Source organism: Acomys russatus, chromosome 20, assembly GCF_903995435.1.
Source record: "Acomys russatus chromosome 20, mAcoRus1.1, whole genome shotgun sequence".
Classification (NCBI taxonomy): Eukaryota; Metazoa; Chordata; class Mammalia; order Rodentia; family Muridae; genus Acomys; species Acomys russatus.
Window position 1 is genome coordinate 30,813,828 of NC_067156.1, and position 26,466 is coordinate 30,840,293.

A 26,466-nucleotide genomic window follows, 5' to 3' on the forward strand; every position below is an offset into this window, starting at 1 on the left:
CTATTTTGTTCCCATGCCTTGGAATGTGACTGTCTTTGGAGACTGGAGGTGAGAAGACATAGCATCACTAGGCGAGCCCTAACCCAAGATAATGCTTATAAAGAAGGGGCTTTTAGATATAGACGCACAGAAGAAAGAGTGTGTGCACACACAGGGAGAAGATGGAGCTCTTCAAGTGTAGAACAGGATGGTGTCACTAGCCTAGCCAGTCCTGCCAGCTGACATCTTTCTGAGAATTCTGAGGCAGCAGCTGGTGTGATGATGGCTCAGCTGATAAGAATGTGGCCACACAAGCCTGAAAACCTGTGCTTGATCCAACAGTCCACATAAAAACGCTGGACACAGCAGCACATATCTGTAACCTCAGTATTTCTATTGGAAAATGGGAGGCTGAGATGGGATAATTGCCCAGGAGTTTGTAGGACAGCTAAACTGGAATATACAGTGTAGCAGAAGCAACAGGAAAGAGGAAGGGAGGGAGAGAGGGAGGGAGAGAGGAAGGGAGGGAGGGAGGGAGAGAGGGAGGGAGGGAGGGAGGGAGGGAGAGAGAGAGACAGAGGGAGAGAGAGAGAGAGAGAGAGAGAGAGAGAGAGAGAGAGAGAGAGAGAGAGAGAAAGCCTGCCACAAAAGTAGGAGAGAACTGAGTCCTGAAAGTTGTCCACGGGCTTTCATATGAGCGTAATGTTTAAATTAACAGAATGAACAAAGATGTGGTACAGGCATGCCCCCATTCACACTCATGACCCATACTAAATAAAATTTTAAAATTGAAACCAGAATTGTGAGACAGTAACATTTTGTTAAGTTACTCAGAGGTGCTTTGTTAAAATAGCCTTGGCAAGTGAATGCCACAGGCCTTTGTACTATCAACTTGTCTTTCCCTCAAGTGCTCAGTCTGGCTCCATGACAGGTGTATGGTAATTGAGGGTCCTCAAAGACCCTGAGGCAGGAAGAGGCTAAAGATGGTGGATGTACCAGAAGCTGGCTACTGTGGTCAGGTCCCCTGGAGCCTAGAGGGTGGAAATGGGGACAGGAGACCTGTAGGTGATGGGCACAGTGCAATACTTCTTTCTCTTTTAGGCCGGTGTTGTGTATCATCTGGTCATTTTCTTTACCCACTCCCCAACATATGCATGTGGAAAGAGAGAAATCAGGGGCCAGCCCAGCCCAGCCCAGCCCAGCCCAGCCCAGCCCAGCCCAGCCCAGTGTTTCTGCGTTCAGCACCCTTTGTTTCAGGCACCTCAGACTACGAATGCCAGAAGCGATAGGGGGAAAAAAAAATCAGAAAATAGAGCGGGAGAGGACAAATCATCCCTTCCAACCCCTGCTGAGCATGCAGAGTGAGGGACATATGGAAATTAATATATTCGGCTCTGATAACACGGTTTTCCTCGGCGTTTTGATTAAATGCCGACGGTTATTAAATACGCTCCTTCTCGGTGCTCATCTCCGAAAGCCAATGTTGCTTTTCATTTTGAACTCTGATGAACTGTCTCCTGGTGCTCACACACCTCGGCTGAGTCTCAGCCGACTGCAGCCTGGCACTGGAGGAGGCTGGAGAAAATCAATATGAAATGTCAGGCAGTGGGTCAGAACCCAGGCCTCCCCAGCTGGAAGGAGCTGGGGTCGGGTGGCTGTGGAACAAAAGCAGGTGTGCCTTGAAGAAGGTCAGCCTTTTGGCCCAGTCAGGGAAACGAATCTCTTTCTTTTTAATTAGGTTAACAGGCTGATGCCTTGCACTGCGGGGCTGGGGCTGGGGCTGGGTGGGTAATGGGCAGGTTTGATGAAGACTTGCTTGCAGGGCACTCACTAGCTCCTGAGTCTCTAGGGACTGTTCTGTGGCCTTTGATTTTGTAGAGGTGTGTGGCACCAGGGCTGGAGGGAGGAGCAGAGTCTTGGGGGGCAGGGGAAACGTCTCCTGGATGTGTGTCCTGACAGACTTCCTGCTTCTGTGTGCAGGGATGACCCTTGCCTATATTCCTTGGCCTTCACATTTCAGAACAGCAGCTGTTGACTTGTAAGGTCTCCATGACACTAACTCACAGTACACCACGCCACTGTTTCACACCTCTCAGCACACTGGCCTTGTTTGTTCATTTGTGACTCTCTAATGGAGGCAGGTGTCTTTACTCTTCAGTGTGCTTAATTTTTCTGTGTCAACTTGACTGGCCACAGGTGCTCACATCCTTGGTCTGACATTCTGGTGTTTCTGTGAGGGTGTTTTGGGAAAACTTTAACATTTAAATTGATAGACTGAATAAATAGTGACCTCTTAATGGGATGGAGCCCTCAGCCAATCAAGTGAAGGCTTGATTGGAACAAAGAGCTGATCCTTTTGTGGGTGACGGAGACTTTCTCCACCTGACATGCTTTGGGGTGCAGATGATTTTCCCCCTCTTTTACATTGCTGTTGAATTGAGACATTTGGATCTTTAGCCTGGTGGTCCATGGGATAGAAGGCCATCCCCTCTCTAGAATGTTAGCTCGCTGCCTGCAGATCTCGGGACTTGATCTCATAAGAGCCAGTTCCCCCAGCTATTCCACTCCTTGGAATATACCCAGAAAATGCCCTACCACACAACAGGGACATATGTTCAACCATGTATATAGCGGCCTTATTCATAATAGCTAGAACATGGACACCACCTAAGTGTCCCTCAGTAGAAGAATGGATAAAGAAACTGTGGTACATTGACACTATGGAATATTATTCAGCTATTAAAAACAAGGAATTCCCGAAATTTGTGGACAAATGGATTGAACTAGAAATTATCATAATGAGTGAGTTCACCCAGAAGCAAAAAAGAGACAAACGGTATATACACACTGATATTGAGACACTAGTCCAAGGGGCATGTCCCATGAAAGACTTTACTTACCAGGAAAGTGGGTCAGAGGGGAGGACATCCTATTGGGACTCTAGGTGAGAGAAGCATGGGAGAATGGGGAAATAGAAGGATCCAGAGGGTCCTGGAAACCTACAAGAAGAACATTATGATGGGCAGATCTGGGTCCTGGGGTCCTGCTCAAACTATGGCACCAGCCAAGGAGAATATAGGCAGTAAACTTCGAACCCCTACCCAGTCCTAGACGATGGACAGGACATTCTCCGCCATTGAGTGGAGAGTGAGGTCTGACTTTCACACAAACTCTGATGCCTCATATTTGACCACGTCCCCTTGATGGGGATGCCTGGTGGCACTCAGAGGAAGGATAACAGGTCAACAAGAAGAGACTCGATACCCTATGAGCATATGCAGAGGGAGGAGGTCCCCCTCAGTCACAGACATAGGGGAGGGGAGTAGGGGGGAAGCGGGAGGGAGGGAGGAATGGGAGGATACAACGGCTGGGCTAACAATTGAGATGTAATATGATTAAATTAATAAAATATTTTAAAAAATAAAATAAAATAAAAAAAGAGAGCCAGTTCCTTATGATACATCTCTTTATACAGGCCACCTCTCTTCCCCCTTATCTGTTGGACCCTGGCTAATACAGTGAGCCCTAAGAGACACAGAGATGTACATCTGCGTTTGCTCATTCCTGTGTCCCCCGAGTTGGATCGGTACCTGGTACATGGTATGTGCTTGGTGAATATTAATTAAATTATGAATAATGGGGTCTCCTGTACCTGGCAAAAGAGTAGGGGTTCTAAGTACCTTACAGTGGCAGGCCTGGGCGTGGGTGTGTGTGGGGGTTCTGGAGGAACCAGATAACCCTTCTCATTGCCATCTATTGCTCCCTCCTCATGCTCAGAAGATGCTAGAAGTCCTATGTATTAATACAACAGTGTTGACCTCTTCTGCTCACCTGTCCTGTGGGGGCTGTGGGGCTCGGGAGGATTGCTTGGAGTCACCTTAGGCACCAAATGCCAGAGCTTAGCTGTGCTCCGTAAGTACTGTCCTAAGCCATTCCCGTTCTAAAATCTTCTAAGGCCTGGACCATTCTTCAGCTTTAGTTCTTGGGTCAGCGATTTCCCCCAGTCACTGCATAGATTATCCCTCTGCATTCAGGACTCATGTGGGCTTTGCCTTACTCTAAAGCCTAGGCTAGGATCTACCCCACTGGCTGTGAGGACATCAGGGCTTCTTGGAGCCCCTCTGGAATATCTCTATGTCAGTGGTACTCCCACCTTGTTCCGTATGCACTTCCCAGAGAGAACCTGTCCTTCCAGGCGGCTCCTGTTGCCTCACACTCAGCAGGTCTCAAACGGAATACAAGTGCTTCATGCCTAGTATGACTTCCGCATAGGCCGCATCCCACGTGCTAGTCATGTCAATCATTGGGCGGGTGTGCCTTCCTGTCCCTTTTCTTTCCCCTAAGCCGGCGTCTACCCTACCTCTTCTGTTTATCCTATTCCAGTGGCTCTCAACCTGTGGGTCAAGACCCTCTTGGGCGGTATGTGTGTCACATATCAGAGAGCTTGCATATCAGATATTTACATCACAATTCATGACAGTAGCAAAATCTCCACAACACGAGGAACTATATTAAAAGGGTCGCAGCATTAAAGGACAGGAAGGTTGAGAAGCACTGTCCTATCCCTTCCTCATCCATTTGTATCTTCACTACAGTCCAGCAAGTCTGGTTAACTCTGCTGCCAAGATCTATCTGGAATTCTCTGCTGCTGCCGACCACGGCATCCTATCTCTTTGTCCACACCACCCTTTAACATCTCTCTACTGTTTACTTGGCCACTCCTTGGTGTCACCTTCCTCACAGTGATCTCCACACAGACTTCAGCTCAGCTCAGTGGTTGGCCAGTCGCTGGCAGCATTTCCTCTGCACCTGTGTGCTTCAGACCCACGCACGCGGGGCTTCCCCTTCTCAGGAACATTAAATATGGAGCTGACTTCCAAATCAGCTTAACACCTGTGATTTCTTTACGCCCAGTGTGAAATGAGATGAAACCCTTCTGAGCCCCCCCCCCCCAACCCTTACCCCCACCCTGTATGTCAGAGGCCAGGGCACCTCTCACCCCCACGGCCCTTGTGCCGATACTCACACTTGGTGTGCCTGTCACACAGGGCGGATGCCCGCATGTCACACAGCCGGATTGTCCCCTTGCTGCTGCTGTATACAAAGGTGTTGCAGTGATGCGGGTGGAACTCGGCGGCCGTGATCACCTCTGTGAGCTCCTCCATGTTGGCCGGCTTGATGTCCACGATATCTGGCACAGAGGAGTCAAGGAGGGACCAGGAGAAGGGGCAGAGCTTGGGGCATTAGCAGCTCTTGCCGTGAGTGCTGCGGGAGCATTTGCCACACACACTGGGAGGCTGTTAGCAGAAAAGCGGGCAGTGGTGATTCCTGGCAGCTGAGGCTCAGGGATGGGCTTGCCCAGTAGTCAGGGGGTAGCATAAGGACTTATGCCTGAGCTGGGTGTGGTGGCTCATGACTAATTCCTGAAGCCAGGAAGCTAAGGCAAGAGGATTGTTAGAAGCCCAGCCAGAGCCACACTGTGAAACGTCTTTGTGAACTTAGGTTTCTGACTCTTCTCAGCTTCACCTACTGTGACATGTAGGAGACAACTTTGTACTGGCCTGTGAGACCACTCAAGAGTGTTTCCAATTCTGTAGCAACAGCTGAGGAGCTAGCTGGGCCCACTCTAGCCAAACCATTCAATTCGAAGTCTTTCTGGGATTCTGGGCTGATAAATTTCATCTGCAACAGGCCGCAAGACCTCTCCCATGGAAGACCTGTATAAGAACAGCAGCTGCTACCCAGTGAGGGTTTATTAAAAGGCCCCTCGGCACGCGTATCCTGAACTTAGATTCATTTAACCCTTACAACAACACTAGGAATAACACCTTTTACACCCATTTTCAGGGGTGGAAGTAGAGGCTCCGTGAGCATTCAAGAAATTTCCTCAAGAGACATCGCTAATGGGCTGGGGGGATACTCAGCAGGTGACGGTGCTTGCCACCAAGCCTGATGACCTTAGTTTGATCTCTGGGACCCACGTGGTAGAAGGAGAGAACAAATTTCTACAAGTTGTCTTCTGACTTCCATATGTGTGCTGAGGAACACATTCACCTGGTTACACACACACACACACACATACACACACAATTAGTATATATGTGTGTGTATATATATACACTAATATATACCTATTACTATGTATCTATACACATATATGTCTTGTGTGAGTGGATGATGTGCTGCTTATTCTGCATATGTATGTATATGTGTGTATACACACACACCACTCACTAACCACAGCTAGTGAGTGACAATAATACCGACTCTTTACTCCAGGTACAAAGCCTAGAAGGTTTTACAATAGCCCAGTTTCCTTCCTTTAAGATGTGTCTCCATAAGCTGTGATTTCCTAGGGCTGGGATGTTGGGTGGGAGCTAAAGCCTCAGAAAGAAACCATATGTAGTGAAGGATTTGGGATCGTGTGGAAGAGACTCAGTTTTAGCTTCCAGGTTCCCACCTTCTCAATATATTCCTTTGTCATAAAAATTATATATAGATCCACATCCTTGTATATCAAAGTGAAACATTGCTTATAAAGACAATTCAATGAAAAATAAAAGCTGAGCAAGAGGATCTGCATTCTCCTGACTCCACTTCTCATGTGCCACCTTTGTGATGTTTACACACACACACACACACACACACATTTTTAACTTACCATGTTTTTCTTTAGACCATCTCTACATTGCCCCACTTTTTCATCTTACCTAAGCAGTAAGCAAACATTCCCAAAATGATGGGTTTAATCATCTACATGAAAATGAACACATAGTAATTAAAATTAAAATGTATGGGCCAGGAATCTTGGTGCCACTCTTTGCAAAGCAATGCATTCATTGCACGAACAAACAGCAGCTTGACATAGACCATCCTAGGGATACTTTTGCTAAGCAAGCAACACAGATCCCTCTTGGTCATGTAGACAGGGACAAACATGGTCCTATTTTGAGACCTAGTAGCGCCAATTAGGTAGTCACGTACTAACAAATGTAGACATGCACTATCAAACAATCCTGAGGATCCTGCTGGGTCTGTTGCTGAATGCGATCTGTTGAACGCCTTTGCACCAGGCCAGGCCTCTTCCTGTATGATCATCTCTTAGGCATTGCATTGCGTTCTTTCTAAAATTAGTTTGAGCCTGTGCTAACATTGCCTTTTGGCACATTTTCACCTACCAAAACCAGATGCAGAGATTACTTGGGTCAACAGGGCATGCGTATTGCTGAGTTCTCAGACGACTACTTGCCTCAGTGTCTGCATTTGGGATACACACCTGGAGCACAGACACAAACAACTTGGGAGGGGCTGCAGACTGCAGCTCCGATGTGCTTTCTAGCTGCTGACTGGTGCTGTGGGCTTGGCAGGCATGGCTTTGGGCGGGGCAAGTAAAGGTTCATGTTCAGCAACTGTCAGATTCCATCAGAAAGTGTCTGCATGCTCTTATGGTGCCAGCAAGCATGTTTCCCTTTTCCCAAAGGAGAGAAAATCTGGTGTTAGCTTTCTCAGCCTCTACCAATATAGCTCATCAAACAAGCTGAACTGGAAGAGATCTCCAATGTGTGGGCAAGGGAGGTGCTACAGACACATTTTTTTTTCTACCTAAAAATAAAGTCCCAAAGCCAGAAGATGTGAAAACAAAGTGCCTAAGCATATCTGTGCCTCCAGGAGCAGCCTCCCACCACCAAGTGCATTTTCTTGTAGCAGTGCCCAGTGGACCCGCCTCTGTCCACTGTTTCTAGATCTGTCCTATGTCCATTCCCGCTTCATCTCAGTTTAGCTAAGGGAAGAAGCCATGATTCTGTCCCCTTCTTGGCACAACCACCAACAGCTGGCACCTACCGAGTATTGAGCCTGCCTGGCGTAAGTGTCTTATCAGCTCATCTGTCTCTCATTTCAGGCAGATGAAGTCAGGGCCATTAATAGCCCCATTTTACAGTGGAAGAAATAAAGTGAAATATAATTTCTTTTTCTTTCTAATCAGGAAAAACTTTTCTTAAATTTGTTCTTTGCCATTTTCATCCATATATTCACTACGCTCTGATTACTCTTGACCTCACTCTTCTTTGTCTCCTTCCTGCTCCTAGTAGCCCCACATCCTTCCTATAAGGTCCTTTTCCATATTCATATGCTTTTGTTTTTTGGTTATCTTTTGAGATCCAATTAGCTTAACCGGGACCATCTGAGTGGCTGACGGCGGCTTTGCATGTGTATATGTGCACAATGCGCCAAAGTGTGCAAAGGACATGTTGGTGGAGTTGGTTTTCTCCTTCCACTGTGTGGGTCCTGGGATCGAACTCAGGTCATCAGTCTTGGTGGCTATGCACCCCTCCCCCCTGTGCATCAGGGATGCACAGATCATCCATCAATGGATGGCAATGGTCCTCTGTAGGCGGCAAGAGATTTTACTTGCTACAACATCTTGCTGGCCTCTGAGACAAATTTCTTATGATTATATGACTGTATGGGGCAGAGCTGGGATTCGCACTTCAAGCTTGTGTGTGTATTCTTTACAGAGAGTCACACTGCATTCTGTGAGGAGTGACCTCACCAGGACAGTTTCTCTGAGTGGTTTTGCCTGGCTGCAGGGGAATGGTGATTGGCTTACCAGAGGGATCGTCTCCTCTGCACTGTGCCCCTGAAAACTCACCAGCGACAAGGCCTCGATAGTATTTTCCAGAACCAGAATTTTTACGTCCTCTGATATAATTGATTTGCTTGAATGGAAGGTTGGGATAAAAACCCGACAAAGGCTTTCTCGTCCTATTCCCTAAGGGAAGACTTCGCTGAATTTTAGAAATGTGTGAGAGAGAGTATAGTTGCCCAAAATTTAAAGTCGTCTAAGGAGGACAGGAGGAAACCCACCCTGATGCCCAGAACCTGGGCCATCGCCCTCTCAGGTTCCAAAGGGAGATGTGTGGCTTCAGCATACACGTTTCCCCTTTGTGTTGGGAAGGAGCGAGAAAGGAGCTAAGCAATGCAAGGTGCCCTGTAGTGCCAAAAATGGAATGATGCATTTTGACAGTCAATTTTCTCCATCTGATCCTTTTGAGCACTCTATCTAAATTATTTCCCTGTTGTTCCAAGGAACTAAACAGCAAAAGATATCACTGGGATCGTGGTTAATATACAATCCAGACAGCCAACAGATTGCCATTAAATTAACCCTGGGGCCTGACAGATCTGTTCTTTTTGACCCCAACTGCTTGGAGCATTCCTTATTAATGCTAAACCCAGGCAAATTACCTCTACTCACAAAAGGGGTTAAGCTGGCTCTCTGGGGGGTGGGCGGGTGTGTGTGTGGGGCGGTGGACGACTCTGGAGACAGCTCTGAGGATGAGATGGGCATAGCCAGTCTGGCAGCTGAGCTTCATCCTTGCAGGGCAGAAGGCGGGAAGGCGAGGGCACTGCTGTGCCAGGCAGTTGCCTAAGGCACCATTGAAAATAATAATTGAAGACACTGGGAGGTCACCCCTTCAGGGATTTCTTCAAACAACTAAGCATCCCAAGCTATAGATTACATCAGCAGTAGGATGAGGGGGTGCAGAGGACCAGGGCAGGATGGTGAAGGAAGGGGGAGGCCTTTCAAAGTCATTTCCACCATCTAAGTTTGGAAGACCCAAGCTTTCTATACCTGTCAGTTCCCTGCCTTCAGTCAATGGCAAGATTATGAAAGGCTGACAACAAGCTACATAAATATACAGAAACACATGGTAAACTGACGTTTAAGAACAATCTATGTTATTCAATTATTTTTGCAGTAATATGTCCAAGTATGTAAAACATTGTATGCAAAATTCTAACTCTAGGAACATAATTTAGCCTATACCTGAAAGTGATGAGCTTGAAAGCAGGCAGGACATGAAGCTGCTTGGGCTGGTTCTATGGCGTTACATCTGTGAGTGGTTCTCTTTAAAAACAGCCATACCATCTCCACATCTTAAGCCAATGAAATTGTATGATTTTAGAGTATAGTAGTTTTTAAGTCAGATATTATGCTTGTTGTATATTATGCCAGGTGAAGAAGTTAGGCACAAAATAGATAGTACAGTCTGATGACTCAAGAAAACGTGATGAACAAAAGCAAGAAAAACAGACAGAAAACAGCCATGCCTTGCAGACTGAACAGAGTCCCAAAGGCAGGGTGTACTATCACCTGTGAGTAACTGGAGTCCACTCACATCCCATGATGTTCCTTGAGAATGAACAATCTGCTAGTTATCTGATGGGTATGGTGGACATGCCAGTGACCCAAGGAGGAACAATCCCAGTCTACAGGGTCTCTGTTAGGGGGCTGTGGTTGACACAAAAGGTAGATTAGTTACATTAGGCAGTGGTCACTGTCAAGCAGAGAGGGTCTCTCTCTTTTTCTCTCTCTCTCTCTTTCTGTCCCTCCTCCCTCTCTTTCTCTTGCTCACTCCCTTTCTCTGCCCCCCATGTGTGTGCTCATGTGTATGTGCTCATGTGTGTAAATATGTATGTATGTATGTGGTGCATATGTACATATGTGCGTGCGTGCGTGCGTGTGTGTGTGTGTGTGTGTGTGTGTGTGTGTGTGTGTGTGTGTGTGTGTGTGTGTAGTGGGGAATCAGGCAGGGTGTATCCCAGACAGAATAGAAGAAAGGCAACTGACAAATCAAGAGTTTGTATTTCTTAGCTTTCCCACCTGTCCCTGCTCCCTTCTTTTTTTCTCAACCACTACGGTTAAATTAGCTGGCATTCTCACAGCTGAGAGGCGAAAGCAGTGGTGAGGTTATTGTTTGTTTTGTTTCATTTTCTGAGATCGCTACAACTTATATGTCCCAATAAAACAGGAAAACAGGCAGCATTTGAACAACAGGAGCTTCTCTGCTTAAGAGTCATCCTGGAAAGCTGAGACAGGCCCCTTAGCTCAGTGGGTAAAGTTCAAGAAAACACTGTGACAAACATGATTGTAACAAATGTGGCCAGGAGACCAGGGTCTGGTTTTCATTCCATTTCTATTTAGCTGAGAAAACTTGAGAAAGTCACTTTATCTCTCCCGGGGTTCAATTTATTTGCCTTTAAATGAACAGAATTCTATTAACAGCCTCTACGGATTCTAATTATCAGAAGAGATAATGGAGAAAAATAATTTAAATCATTTTCATATTAGACAAAATCCCGTCTTCTGAAGTAAGTACATGCATCCAAGGAAACCATTTCCATGCAATGTCTTGGGGTCAAAGTGGCTGTCCACGGGTGCCTGATTCATTGCACTGGTTTTTCTGATACTGACAATTATTTCCCCCAAATCCTGGTTAAGCCAGGCGAGGATGAGACCGTTGAGGAGGATCCTTGCAGGGCTATTACAAACACAGGCCATGCTACCATTACTGGATGAGGTCACCTGATTAAAAACATCAGAGGCTGCCTACATGCTGTCTATTTGCTATGGATTCTAGATCAGTGGCTCTCAGCCTTCCTAATGCTGCGACCCTTTATTACAGTTCTTCATGTTGTGACCCCCAAACCATAAAATTATTTTCATTGCTACTTCATAACTGTAATTCTGCTACTGTTATGAATCATAATGTAAGTATCTGATATGTGGACACTGTGGGGATCATGAGCCACAGGTTGAGAACCACTAGTATAGAAAGTCTGCCAGTTCAGAAGTGAGGATGTAGTTGCTTGTTGGCCTTGAATTCTGAGCTTATTACATTTGGACACCCTTTTGGGGACACACATTGCCATGAGATCTTTATTTTTTTAAGGTTCAGTTTTGATCCTTGGATATTAAGCAGTGATTACAAAGTACCCGATTTTTATCAGTTTAAAAGGACATGGTAAGGCACTGATGATTGCTGAAGCACACTTCAGGGAATATTCATCTCCTAGAAGCTTTGAAAAGTCAATGTGCAAATATCCATGGGGTATTTGCCGAATGCTAGGCTCAGGCTGTGGGGCTGGCAGAATTGTGTGAAGCCATATTAAATCTACAGGGTGTTTTCTTAAGGCTGCTGCAGCACCCTTTATCACTGGGGAGCTCTTGAAAGCCCCACAACCACAGACTCTTTCTACACATATGTCAGAAGGCCCAGAATTGTGTTATAGAAACTTTCTTTTTTAAAAAAATTTCTTAATTTTTATTTTTTTGTGCATTGACGTTTTGCCTGCATGTACCTCTGTGTGAGGGTATCTGATTTTTGGGTTACAGACAGTTGTGCTAGGATTTGAACTCAGGTCCTTTGGAAGAGCAGTCAGTGCTCTTAACCACTGAGCCACCTCTCCAGGCCCATAGAAAATTTCTAATCCAAAAGTCTGTTCAGTATTATTTTCATCATGAAGCTGTCTAGCTGCCGGAGACCTTCCTGTCTGTGTATCCTGGAGGACACTTGCCACTTATTATGTGTTTGATTATGTTGGTGTGGTTGAATATAGATTTACTACAACTTGTATAGGCTAAAAAAATTTAAATGTGCAAATATGACCCGTTATAAAATCTCAAACGATCTTGAACATAGAAACTCATGTATAAAGAAAAAAAGAGTTTCTGCATATGGTGTCATATACCAGTAACCATGGTTCCCAGGAGACCAAGGTACTGAGATGCTGAGATTCTAGTTTGGGCTACATAGTGAGAAAACATGCCAAAAACATGAAATGAAATAAAAAGAAAAGATGAAGAGACTCCAAGATATAGTATATATCTTGGTGATTAATAAAGGCCTCCATATCATTAGACTTGTCCTTCATAAAGGCTATGTGTTTGTCTCTGTCTGTAGCCCTTGCGTTGCTATGCTAGTCTTGTTAAGACGACGTTCAGATTATCTTTCTCCTGTTTCAGATTAGGCTCAGTTATAAGGAATATTCTCTTCAGAAAGTTGGGGGAATGAAAGAGGGAAAAGCGATGCACACATGTCCAGTTGTTCACCCACGTACCCACCTCAGAGTAGCCATGAAGGGATTTTACAGATACAACTTACATCTTCTAACCAGTTGAATCTAAGTTAATAAAAAAGGAGAGCACTAGGGTGGGTCTGTCTGGAAGGATTTTATGTATTTCTTTGTATTTGAGACAGGTTTTTCAATGGAGTCCTGGCTATCTTGTAGACAAAGCTGGCCACACCCCCTTGCCAGAGTTAGCTTACAGTCTTTCTCTGAATATCTCAATTCAACAATTGGTTCCTCAGCAAAATCTTTATTCCCTAGTCCGAAACAATACATTGGAAGAACTAAATTTTCTTCCCACAAAAAGCTTATGTCAGTTCATAACAAAACACTCACTGGTGTTTATTTGTAGTATGTCATGCCGAAAATGCAATTTTGTTTCTTTTCTCTTTTCTATCCCTGGGCTTAGTACAGTGACTGGCACAAGGCCTGGCCTCAGTATCTACACTTTTATATGAAAATTACTAACCTAGAAATGGGCTATTATGGTCTTGATGCATTAAGATTACTTTGTTCACTTTAAGACAGGACCTGCTATACAGGATGGTCTGGATGTCTATGAATGGAGAACAGCATTTGAGGTTGAGAACCCAAAGGTTTACGGTTGGCATGCTTTTTCCTGGTGCTAAATGTGAGACCCCGGGCCTCTTGTTAGAATATAATAAGCAACGTTTTATAAAATATCATCCAACTCTAGAGCCAAAGGAAGAGTCTAGAATTAAGAGCATGACCCAGGCACTGAATTCAATAGAGCAGAGCCCTTGGCTCATCTTTTCTAGTTTTCTTATCCCTTTGGACAAGAAGCCTTTGTTATACTAATAGTTTACTTAGTAAGGTATTTCTCTAAGCTGTGTGTGTGTGTGTGGGGGGGCTAGGGGGAGAAGAGAGAGAGAGAGAGAGAGAGAGAGAGAGAGAGAGAGAGAGAGAGAGAGAGAGAGAGAGAGAGTCCTTTGGTAGATTTCTCTTCTATGGAGGATGAAGTGGAGAATGTGATCTGGGTGAAGATGTTGTGAGAATGTTCACAGTCAGAAAGTGATGGGCCTGGCTGAGAACTCCATTCCTGTCCAACTCCAAACACCACACCATCAGAGATGACGTCAGTGTTGTGCTTGCTTTTCCCCAACCAGTCTTCCTTTCTACTTGTCTTACTGAGTTAGTACTTGATATGTACTTTGTAATTTTAGTGGGGGTTTTAATGTCTGTGGACTCCCAGGATTTGGTATGCCTAACACACAGTTATGAAAGCAGTCCATGTGTTTCTTTGAAGCTTCTTCACTGGCACCTCAGTGGTTCCCACACTACAGTTTGCAGGTGTCCCAAGCCACGCCCCCTGTCTCTTTGGATAAAAGGCATAATAGAAGAGGTAAATAAGAGGTATTCTTGATACTTTTATGAGACTGTTGTGGAAAAGGGCCGCTTCCTCCTCCAGAGGCAGCTGAGAGGCAGAAGGGCCCTAGTTTACACAGCCTTCCTGCCCCAGGGCAGTCTGGCTGAAAGGCACTATATAGATATCAGTTACCATCACCCACATGATGACAGTGATTATTTTACATATGGCAGCTTTAAGGGTGAGCGCTATGGTCTCATTTGTATGCCAGCATCTGGCAGGCTGTCACACATCTGCAGAAGATAACCTAAACGGCACTATTAATATTTCCCCTTTGCATTCTCCCCAAGGCATCTGTCTCCCCCAAATGCCTGAGAAAGTTCCTTTCCCTCTTGAAAGCCTGGAGGCAAAATTCAGAAAACATGCCACCTAGGCTGGGGAAGCATAAGCTCAGAGTGACAGCTGGCTGAGCCCAGGCAGATTCCTGGCTCTCAGAATAGGTGTGAGGAGGAAAAAGGGACCACCGTCTACACTCGTTCTATCAGCATCTGCTTTGCCCGGAAGAATTGTAGGCAGAAGCAGCTATCCCTAGGCCCACGTAGTGTGTGATGTCTGTTCTGGGATCAACAATAGATGCCCAGTCACAGTGCCAAAGGCCAGTTCTCAGTATCTCCAGATGTATCTCTGCACCAGAACCCAGTTAAAGACACCTTCCCCAAGAAGCCTTCAGGGACTATAGGATTTCTCTATGGTAGGGACTAACTAGCCATTGTACCCACTGCTCAAATACCCTTTTCATGCATGTGTGTGTGTGTGTGTGTGTGTGTGTGTGTGTGTGTGTGTGTGTGTGTGTGCATATGGAAGCCACAGGACAACCTTGGCTGTTGCTCTTATTATTATCCCACCCCTCAAGAAGACAAGGATCTCCCACTAGCCTATAACTTACCAAGAGACTGGGATGGTTGGAGAGTGAGCCTGCCTCTACCTCCCTAGTGCTAGTATTACAAGAGTGCGCATCACGTCTGGGTTAGTTTTCCTGGGTTCTGGGGATCAAACTCAGATCGCTATGTTTACTGAGCAAGTACTTTACCAACTAACCCAATTTCCCAGTTTGGCTTTACCGCTTTTCAAACTAAGTTTCCAAGTTTGATTTCACAGTGAAGAGCCTCCCGGAGCTCCGTGCTGACCACTGACTACGATGCCACACTTGCTGTGTGCAACAGCTCTCATGTACAGAACTCTGAATCCATGGGAAGACAGCAATGGGTCATGTGGGGCTCCTGCTCTCATAACGCTTTCATTCTCATAGGGGCAAACTAAAAATATACACAGAACCATTTCAAATCTCAGCGAGTACGACAAAGACAGCAAGAATATAGCTGCTGGCAGCCACCTGGAAGCTGGTGGGAGAGTCTCTCTAGAGATAGTAGATTGACTGAGGCTGGAATCAAGAACTCTGGGGACACGTTTTCAAAGAGTATTATTGCAGGTGCAAAGAGAGGAAGAAGAAAGCTTAGTTGGGATTAGATACATGGTTCGCTGGCTGAAAGACAGTGGATGAGGCAAGAGCTACATGACAGGTGTCAGAGGGAGTTAGGACCCAGACAGTGGAATCTTCTAGACCCTGGGAAACAACTTGGAGTGTTCAGCTCTCCAGAAAGTTCCTGGGGTGTTAGGTGCACAGCCAGAACACCAAAGAGGTCATGTGGTAGCTGATAGAGACATGGGCATGTGTGATGAAAGAGAGGAATCAGGGGAAGGTGTCACAATGGTGGCCCATGTCTGTGAGTGTTGGTAGGAGTGGGGATGGAGGCATCTCAGCTGTCTGAGGTTCATTTTGGAGGAAGTGTAGACAGGTCTGGCAACCAAAGGGCAGAAGCAAAGTTGAATTGGAGCCAGGACTAGTGCTCAACTGCCTGAAGGTTGAGACCATGAACTGAATTGGGAATTGGAGCTAAGAATCAGGGTTTAGGATGGACTAGATGGGTAGATGCTAGAACAGTGCCTCTCAACCTTCCTAATGCTTGCAGCCCTTTAGTACAGTGTCTCGTGTTATGGTGACCCCCAACAAAAATGATTTCCATTGCTACTTCATAATGATAATTTTGTTACTGTTATGAATCATAGTGTAAACATCTGTATTTTCCAATGGTCTTTGGGGGGGGGGTCACAACCCACAGATTGAGAACTGCTACCCTAGACATCCAGCAAAGATCAGTTTATATTATTAAATGCAAGGTCAGTATAGTGAGGTCAGAGAACAGGTCTTACATATCTAGGTAAGCATTCTGAGTATCTACTCAGAAACCTTCTTGACTTTTCCAAATGTTAGTTTAGTAGAAGATGATAATGCTTATAGTTTTTGTTTTGTTTGAGGTACTGGAGATCAAGCCTGGTGTCTTGTAGACAAGTACCCCCACCCATTAGGGTCAGTATGCCAAGAACAGTCTTGAGGGGCATCATGGCAAGGTAATGTGAGAGGGCTGCTGGTGATGCAATCTCTATGTGGATTGTGTTTTCAGGTGTCTCCAACTTGGAAATCTATCAAGCTGTGTAATTTCAGGAGTCTACAGTAAGTGGCAGCAACCATTTCTGTCACCAATATGATACAATGGGAAGCCATCTCCATATCTTTATGGCACATATATTCCATACAGACTGATTTTAAACTTCTTAACAGAGGAAGAACCCCTCCCCCACCCCCAAATCCCTAGATCTTCATTATTGGTAAAGTACTATCTATCTACCTATCTCTCTACCTATCTCTCTATCTATCTCTCTATCTATCTATCTATCTATCTATCTATCTATCTATCTTTTTGTTTTGTTTTTTTGAGACAGAATCCCAGTATGCCATAGCACACCTGTACATGATGCTAAGGTCTGAACTCAGGGCCTAGTGCACGCCATATGAGCACCCAGCCAACTGAGATGTGATATGTGCCAGCTCAGCTCTATTTTTAATTCATGACACAGAAATGCCGCTGCATTAACAAATGATTCTGAGTTACGTTCCAGAGCTAGCCCTGCCACCCTGCCTGTAATTTAAGATTTTTCCTTCACAGATGCCAGCTGTTTCCACTTTGGCAGTTCTTTTCTTTTGCCTCTTTCTCCCCTGCCCACTCCTACCTGGATACTCATGAGTTGGGCCAATGGGGCTTGCAAGGAAAGGATACTAAAACTCTGATTGGTTATCTCAAAGTTCCACAGGTTGATCCTCAGGTCATCAGCAGACATGTAGGTCTCATAGTCGCTGTTGACAGATATGGAGTTGATGTGGTATGTGTGTGCGTTGGCAAACACTCTTCGTGGGGTGGCCTCCACCATCAGGTCCATGGGTCTCAGGACAGGCACCTGGGATACAGGAGAGGAACAATGTTCAGAATGAAAGCTTTCTTTCTTTCTTCTTTCTTTTTAAAAAATGGGTTTGTGCTGTGTCCTTACCACCACACAATAAAACACAACCATAAAACCAAGAGTTACAGAAACCAGTTGCAATTCTTACCACATTCTGTGCCTTTTAATGATGGATGCCTGACACTGTGGGTAACCTTTATAAACTTGAAACATTTCTCTAGTCCCCTTTCAGGGGACTTGGGTACCATTGTGTGGACATAGATAGTCTTCAAAGCTCTCCCATTTTTATTTCTTTCACATTTCAAATTTTTAATTTTTTGACAATTTTATACGTGAGTACTGTTTACTTCATTTTACCCCTCCCTCTCTCTCCACTCTCCCTCAAATTCATGACCTCTTCTTTATTATTGCTACATATACACAAATGTGTATGCATATATACACACATTTACACAATGCAACCTTCTGAAGTCCATTTAGTGTTTCTCATATATACTCTTTTTTTTTTTTCCTTTCCTTTCTTTCTTAAAACAAGAAGATTGTGGGAAAATCTCAGGAATGTGTCATTTAGCTTCAATTCATCCTGTTTATGTCTCTCATGTTCTTACATCATAGCCCTGGAGGCCTGGCCTCTCTCTTAGTTTTAATCTTAACCTTTAAGGGTGCTTTTAAGGAAAATGTTCTACCACTCAGGACTCTAATGACCCCAAATGAGCTATTATTATATGAGTGTTCATCACATCTTGGTTGACTTGGGAACATCTCTGCTTACACCTATTGTCCTTGAGTAACAACTAGGTAGTGTCAAATTCAATATGGCCCCTGTTTGGGCAGTAAATTATATGGCCACTCTTCTGAAATACAGAAGATGTCCAGTGTGTTTATTGGATGACTGAGTAAATGCCAGTAAGTGTTTTCTTCATGGTGGGCTGGGGGAGTTAGGTGGGGGGGAGAGAGAGAGAGAGAGAGAGAGAGAGAGAGAGAGAGAGAGAGAGAGAGAGAGAGGGAGGGAGGGAGGAGGGAGGAGGGAGGGAGGGAGAGAGAGAGAGAGAGAGATATCTCTGGGAAATGTGAACAATGACATACACTCTTCTAAAAATCCAACTAGCTAAATCACACAGCATATAAGTACATCTCTTTAATAGAAACAAGGAGATAGGGGCTGGAGAGATGGCTCAGAGGTTAAGGGCACCGACTGCTCCTCCAGAGGTCCTGAGTTCAATTCCCAGCAACCACATGGTGGCTCACAACCATCTATATAATGTGATCTGATGCCCTCTTCTGGCCTGCAGGTGTACATGCAGGCAGAGCACTGTATACGTGATAGTAAATAAAAAATAAATCTTAAAAAAAAAAAAAAAAAAAAGGAGATAAACAGCCACAAGGATCCTTTCCCCTCACAATGACTCTTGCACTGAGCCTGCCTAACAGCAGGTGGTAGATTAAGGTTAGCTCCTGGATTAACATCACCCCAGGTGGCAGGAAGAGGTGGCCCAGAGCAGATTGGCTTCCTAAAATGCAGTTACTTGACAGCACCTTCTAGAAGGCAGAGCTCTCCCAGCTCCACCTTAGAGTCCCTTACAGGCTCACACATATGTGTGTTTGTGTGTGTGTGTGTGTGTATGTGTGTGTGCATATGAATGATTCTGAGAAAACGTTGAGGGACGCCCAGAGAGACAAAATGTTGGGTGTTCCAGAAGCCAATGGTGGGGGTCTTCTGTGTGCCAAGATGGAGGAAGGAGTTGATCTCTTAGGACCCATATGGCAGGCATGGATAATGAGTGGTTTTTCAGCTCATGCATGAGAGTAGGAGGCCTGTGCTCTGAACAGAAGAAACCACTGACTGATGGGCTGGGATGTGCCCTGCACTCTGAGCATTGGCAGAACCTTCTCTGTTCTCATTCTATTGAAGATGGTCATGAGGCCCCACCCACTCTTTCAGCAACATCAACTGAGCATTGCACAAAGTCCTAAGCTCATCTGATAAGCACAGGACCCCATCTCACTCTAGCCTCATGGCTGCCACTCTAGCCTCATGGAGGTGGGGACGGGGGTGAAAGATATCGCACAACAATGAAGTGAATGCTCCTGGGAGGAGCCATAGCGCATAGGGAGTCTTGAGAGGCTTCCCAAGGATGGGTGAGTGCATAGAGACATGAAAGATGAGGAATAAGTCACAAGGCTGGCAGAAAGCAGGCCCTAGCCAGGGTTGAAGTAGAGGTAGTGATGAAGTCTACTGTGAGAATGAAGGTGACAGGGTAGATTGCAAGAAGGGGCTCTGCCTACATCAAGAAGGTAGAAAGAATGAATGGGTTGGTGATGACCCGGATGTCATCGAGGTCAAGTTTTCATCAGACCTTCTGAAGATATAGTGGAGATGAGTGAGGGGCTGAGGTCCAAGTTTTACAGGTGGGTATGCATGAGTAAACACCAACTAAGGGTTTGTGTGAGTTGAGACTTCACAATGGATAAAACTAAGCTTGCTCCACAAACTTGGCCCTGAAACAGTAGAACTATAGGCAGAAAACAGAGAGGCCAAGTTACTGACCCAGAGTGGTCAAGATATGAGAAGGCATAGGCAGGATTTGATATCAGGACCCATCTGACTACAAATTGTGCCTTCCTCCTCGTGTATACCAGGCAAGGACACTGTGCAGGGAGGGAACTGATCAATGCTTTGTAAGTGACCTGGATAAATAGCCAGGGCGTTTGTAGGAGAGAGACATTACTGATGTCACATCATGCTGTAGGTCTCACAGGCATCACAAATTTTCATAGTAAGTTGACAAGGCATCTATTTTGTATGTTTTCAGAAACATGTGCCACACTTTTTACAGTTGCTCATAAAGGCACTTGTACTTGGAACCTTTCAGTGTTACTTCCTCTGCTCTCAGAGATGCCTGAGCACCCAGAGCCTGGGGCAGTGGGATCTATCAGGCTTCCTTGCTGTCCCTGACCTCTAACCTGATCCTTCAGGTCTGCACTGGGTCTTCGGATGACTCGTGTGGCTGCATTCAATGTGGAAGGGAGCATGACAACAGGATAAAGAGGCATTTCAAAGTGGTAGCTGCCAGCCCAGGCCTGCTGCCTAATGTGATGAGCCTGGTTGCTAATGCAGGCTGACACGAACCATGATGGGCTGCATAATGGGGAAGGGCTCTGAGCAGGTGTCTGGGGATTCTTTGCACAGATAAGGTGTGTGTGTGTATGTGTGTGTGTGTGGTACGTGTTTCTGTGTATGCATGGGTGTATGTATGTGTGCATGCATGTCTGTGTGGAGGGAGTCTCTGCATCATTTTTGCTTTTAAGAAAAGGCTTGTCCTTTGCCCATTGTGCCCCTCACAAGGAGGGCCCTCTGCAGGTCAGTGAGGACCAGATGGGTGGATTAGGCCACCATATTGGGACTGTGATTCCCACAGGGTCTAATTGTTCCTTCTGGGGCCATGCAGGGAGAAGAGCAGGGCATGATTTCAAGAGTGACAGGGAATGTCTGGGTTTTCTTTGGCAAGCATTGTTCTGGCAGCCTTCCTGTGCTATGAGCCAGCCATGCTGTTTAGGGCCCCAGGTGTCAACACCACCCTAGCCATGATCTTACTCAGCCTTCCTAGAGCTAGCCTTGGAGGCTCTCCTCACCCTGCCCCTCTCGCTGCCCTATAGCGGAGGATGCAGCACAGTGTCACAGAGAGCAGGCTAAGCTTTTGATTTGGGGCGGGGGGAACAGGATCTTGATATGTATCTCAGGCAAGTCTTGAACCTGTGACCCTCCTGCCTTAGCATCTGAATGCTGGAAACATCAGCTTAGGCTGAGACCTAGGTGAAGCTGTTATCTGAGCCTTGCTGGCAGCTGTGGAGGCTCTGTACCTAGAGTGGCCCAATCTGGGGTACAGCAGTGTCCTCTCTGGGCATCTTGCATCCCTCTCTCTCCTCTGCTCAGGTTCAGTGTCCTCCTGAGGTCAGTTGTGCATGTGAATATTCTCACACCTGTGTGTATGTGATCTGGGAGGGGTCAACACAATCCCATCCCTGCCCCCTGCCCCACCACACACCTGGCATCCTGTTATAGCCACTGATTGATTTCCCTGGTGACAAAGGGCAGCCTGAGTCTGACCTGCCACAGGCTTACAGAGAGCCATTCACTTCAATTCCCCTTTCCAGTAGCACCCTCTCAGACAGACCTTCTGTGAACACTCCACATTAAGTGACAACCCCCTATCCACTGCCTGAAATGCTTTAAATACTTAATCCGGTCACTAGTGAATTATCTCATTTTTATGGTCACAAAGGGACAGATAGGAAAGGAGATGCACAGAGTGGCTGAGTAATTCATCTAACGTTACACAGCTAGCCTGAGGCACAGCACCTGTACTCCTTGGCCCAAGAGTCAGCTTGCCTCTTTATCCTCCTGGTTCAGCACCAGGCTGTATAGATGGGGGATAGGGAGGGAGGGAGCTGCCCAAGGTACCACCTCAGGGGACTTGTACCTCCTAGGGAGATGGAGGCAGACTCAAAGAGGAAAAGATGCTAATGGAAGATGGCCTGGAAAAAGTGGGGGTATGGGGTGGGGGAGCGTGCATGCTCCTGAGAGTTGGGCCAGTAGTTTAATTATTCACTTAACAAACTATTAAATCCCTTCTCTGTGTCTAGAATGTCCCAGGGCATACATAGTCAAACTTGCTTCTGTGGAGTCTCTCTCCCCTCCACTCCCCTCTCCCCTCCTTTCTCTTCTCACCTCCCTTCCTCCTTATTCCTCTCTCTTTCTCTCTTTCTCTCCATCCCTTCCTCCCTCCCTCTCCTTCTTCTTCTCTCTCCCACATACTATATGGGTATATGACATGGCTTCTCCAGGAAGTCTTCTCTGAAGGATGCCGTAGGAGCAGATGCTGGAAGGAATTAAGGCAGGGAGACCCATGGATGCAAATACACTGAGGCTGAAGCATGAGCAGAGCGTTGGAGAACAGTGAAACTGGAGTGGATGCAACAAGCAGAGGAGAGCTGAAGATACTATGGGCAAGGTGAGGAAGCTCGGGAGGCTGGGAGAAGCAGCTCACTCATACGGCCGAGGACCCTCTGTTCTTATTGTAATGAAAACTTGAACACTATGGACGCTCGTCCAATTATCAAAGCCACCTCGGGGGGGTGGGGTGGGGTGGGTAGAGTCTGGCATGATGTACCCACTATTAAAGGGTAATTCAGTGTAACAAACCAAATCGAGTATGTACAAAGACTGTCAAATAAAATAAGCCACTAACAAATTAAATTACTCCCCATCTTTCGTGGGAAGAATGCCAGTCAGTCATTTTTAATTTTAAAAATTATGCATCTTAATTCCATTTTTAAACATGAAAAAGAGCATTAAAAGGCCCCATGGGCTGTCTCTGATGAGGCTTATTTTGGGTGACACGTCTGTCCTGGTCCTCAGAGAACTGATGGAGCATCAAGCCTTGCTCTGGTCAAAAACCTTGTTTCCTCTGTGGATTGATGGTGGATGGGTTGGGGAACCAGGAGAGACAGGTTGGCTCAGCTTCTGATGACATATCAGAGCTGTTGTTTCCAGAATGAAGCTGCCAATCAACAGCACCCTGCCAAAACCTCCAAGGAATCCTATCCAAATAATATAATTTTTAGATTTCCCTGCTCACACCCTTCAACAGCCTCAATATGGCCCTAATTTCTTCTTTTACAGGCTTTGTCAAATAGATTGAAATAAGCCTAGAACAAAACCCCTTTGGACCAACTCAGGCTTTGTGCTTCAAGGATATTAAATAATAGAATTATATTCTTTCATTTGACAAATACTTATTAAGTGCCAATCACTGCACAGGCAATATGTGTACAGAGTGAACAAAATAGATTATACTGTGGAACTGAAAGTGCAATAGGAAAGAAAGACATTCATGTCTCAGGCAAGCGTATCATTACAGAATGTCACTCAGTTCATAGTGACTTTTCATGAGAAAGAGGGGGGGGCCAGTTTTCCCAATTTAGATTAGGGGAATTAGGTAAGCTGTTTTGAAAGAAGTGAAATCTCAGCCCTGAGAGTACCCTAGTTCTTATGTCATCTGCTCTTTATGGGGACATCTTTGCTGTTAGGGGATGTCTGGAGATAGGCTGTGGAGCAGATGTTCCTGATACTGGCGAGTAGAAGCAGGGATATTGCTAAATAGCTCACAATGTGCACAAGACCATTACAAGGAATTAGCCAGACTAAGATGCCAATGGTTCTGAAATGGAGACGCTGAGCTCTTAAGGAAGTCCTTCTGAAACAGAGTGTAAGTTGAGTAGACAGAGGAAAACGTGTGTCAGCTTGCAACAGGCTGCAGGAAGTTCAGCTCAGGGCTGTGGATGGAAATTAGTGGGGGTCCACATGCTCTGTGTGTGCAAAGTCCTGGCATCAATTTTCATACATACATGTGCTGTACACGTACCTAACACTTATAAATACCTATCTATGTAGCTACATGTATCATCTATCATCCACTCATTTATATCTAACTAGCTAGTCTATAAATCATCTATCATCTATCTATGATCTATCATTTGTCAATCATCTCTCTATCTTCATCATTATCTATTTCTCTCTATCATCTATCTATCTACCCATCTTATATATATATATAATCTTTATTTCTTAGAGATTTAACGTCTATTGGTAGTACTGTAGATCACACATCGCTCCACATATTTCCTGATATATATATATATATATATATATATGTGTGTGTGTGTGTGTGTGTGTGTGTGTGTGTGTATATATATATATATATATATATATATATATATATATATATAAAACTCAATGCATCACAGATGATTTTCATGGCAGAATAACGGTTTCACATTATCAGTGTCTGACTTCTAGCCTGTGTGTGGAGAGAAGAAACACCTTTCCCTCAGAAGATAAACTTGCCATCTAATTACCACTCCGTGCAGAAGCCCTAGTCGCTGCCAGTTCTGTGCTATTTTTCCCCAGACGTTTCCATTTTCTGCCAGCATCACTGCCTTTCAAAGTGTGCTTCCCTGATCACTGCCTTCCTGGTTATTTCCCTCAGTGTTGCACATTGTGCAATTTCACATGAAGGAGGGCACATCCTGAATGGCTACAGAGGAAGACAATTCCAATTAACACATAGCTAGGGAGGGGGTGTGGAGGGACAGGCAGCATCTTCGTTTGGGAAGAGTTTGGATTAGTCACAGAAACAGCCTTTGCCTCTCACATGCTATTGGTGAGAGCATTTATAAAATTCAGTGATGTTAGCTTTTAGGATAAATAGTCAATGAATATTTGGTGGCCAGAGGTAATAGACCTCTATCATATTATCACATTATGTTCTCTTATTTTGACTATATGATATGATACATATGATAATATGATATTCAGTATCATATTATAGTCTGTTATTTATGACTATAGAATATGAAGAATCAATGATAAAAATTTTGATACTAATGACAAACCTTGCCAGTGAAGTTCCCTGGGAAGTCACTTACACAAAGGAAGACTACATGAATACAAAGATACCTGTCAATACCCTGAAAACAGGACCCCTCATAGATCTCAGCTTGTCAGAGCCCTTTGTAGCTGAGGTGTGTCAGTTCGGTCCACCTACGCCCACCTGCAGGTGGTGGTAGCGATCACTGGTGTCTTTCTCACGGGAACAAGTTAACTTTCAATGACCTTTCAAAGTTGAATGATCTGTTTCCTGGTCCTGGCTGCATATTCAAATCAAGTAAGCCCTCTGGTTTAAAACTGATGCCCAGTCTTCACCACCAGGGAGTTAAGTCACCATGCCTGTGAAATGGAACTCAAGGAGTGGTATTTTGAAAACCAAACCTACCCCCTAAGCCAGGTAACCAATGTAAACCCACAGCTGGGAACTAATGAGTCTGTGGCTAACGGAAAAAATTTCCAAATACTCATTACTTAGCAGATTTGGTTTTTTAGAGGAGTTTAAAATGATTGCCACAGTTTTATACCAGTGGAGGGTTTTTTTTTTTTTTTTTTTTTTTGTGTGTGTGTGAAAGAAACATTTTCTGATTATTTTTATGAGTGCACAAGATCACTCATGGAACATAAAAATGGCTAAGGACATGGAGTGGGGGAAAGGCCTGGGAGGAATTGGAGAGGGAATGGTGGCTTGATAGGATCAAAATTCCTTCTATACACATATATGTATGAAATTATCAAGGAATAAATAAAAAACAGAAAAAAGGGCTTTTATCTGTTACATACACTGAGTTCCTAAGAATTGGCAACAAAACAAATAACTCAATAAAAATATAAATCAAAGATATAAACAGAAACTTCAGAGGTAGAGATATCCAGACATTTAGAGATACGCCAGTCTCACCAGCAGCCAGCAGGTTAAGAACATCTAAAACCCCTAATTTTACAAATGATTAATCAGATTCCTTTAAAAATTTTCATTCATAAAGAATCTACTATGGCAGTTCCTGTTCTCAGCTCACTACAGTTTTATGATGAGGGAGGTTAGCTAAGACACAAAACAGTTATTTCATTTTCTTAATTTAAAGATTCAGGCACTGGGCACAAAGTGACCCTTAAAAGGACCTATGCTGCCTTGCAGTTGAAGAGGTGAAGGCTGAAATGACTGACATCCCATCTTTCAAACAGAGATTAGCACAGTGCTTCTCAACCTTCCTGATACTGCGACCACTTAATAGACTTCCTCATGTTGTGGTGACCTCAACCACAAAATTATTTTTGTTGCTACTTTGTAACTGCAAGTTTGGCACTGTTAGAAATCATAATATAAATATCTGTGTTTTCAGATAGTCTTAGGTGACCCCCTGTGATCAGGACCCACAAGTTGAGAATCACTGGGTTACAGCCACTGACACTGACCAGGGGATTTACAACGGCAAAATAAAAA

At 45.0% G+C, this 26,466-nt stretch overlaps 1 protein-coding gene across 5 annotated transcripts in view; it reads right to left on the reverse strand.

Moving 5' to 3' along the window:
* Ppp2r2b (protein phosphatase 2 regulatory subunit Bbeta) overlaps positions 1 to 26,466 on the reverse strand; it is a 409,949-nt gene that overhangs the window by 37,228 nt on the left and 346,255 nt on the right. For all 5 annotated transcript variants that reach the window (XM_051163909.1, XM_051163910.1, XM_051163913.1 and 2 more), the window contains 2 exons: positions 17,395 to 17,572; positions 5,006 to 5,170 (listed from right to left, as the gene is read on the reverse strand). In XM_051163909.1, the coding sequence (XP_051019866.1) occupies positions 5,006 to 5,170; positions 17,395 to 17,572 (343 nt within the window). The remainder of the gene's footprint in view (positions 1 to 5,005; positions 5,171 to 17,394; positions 17,573 to 26,466) is intronic.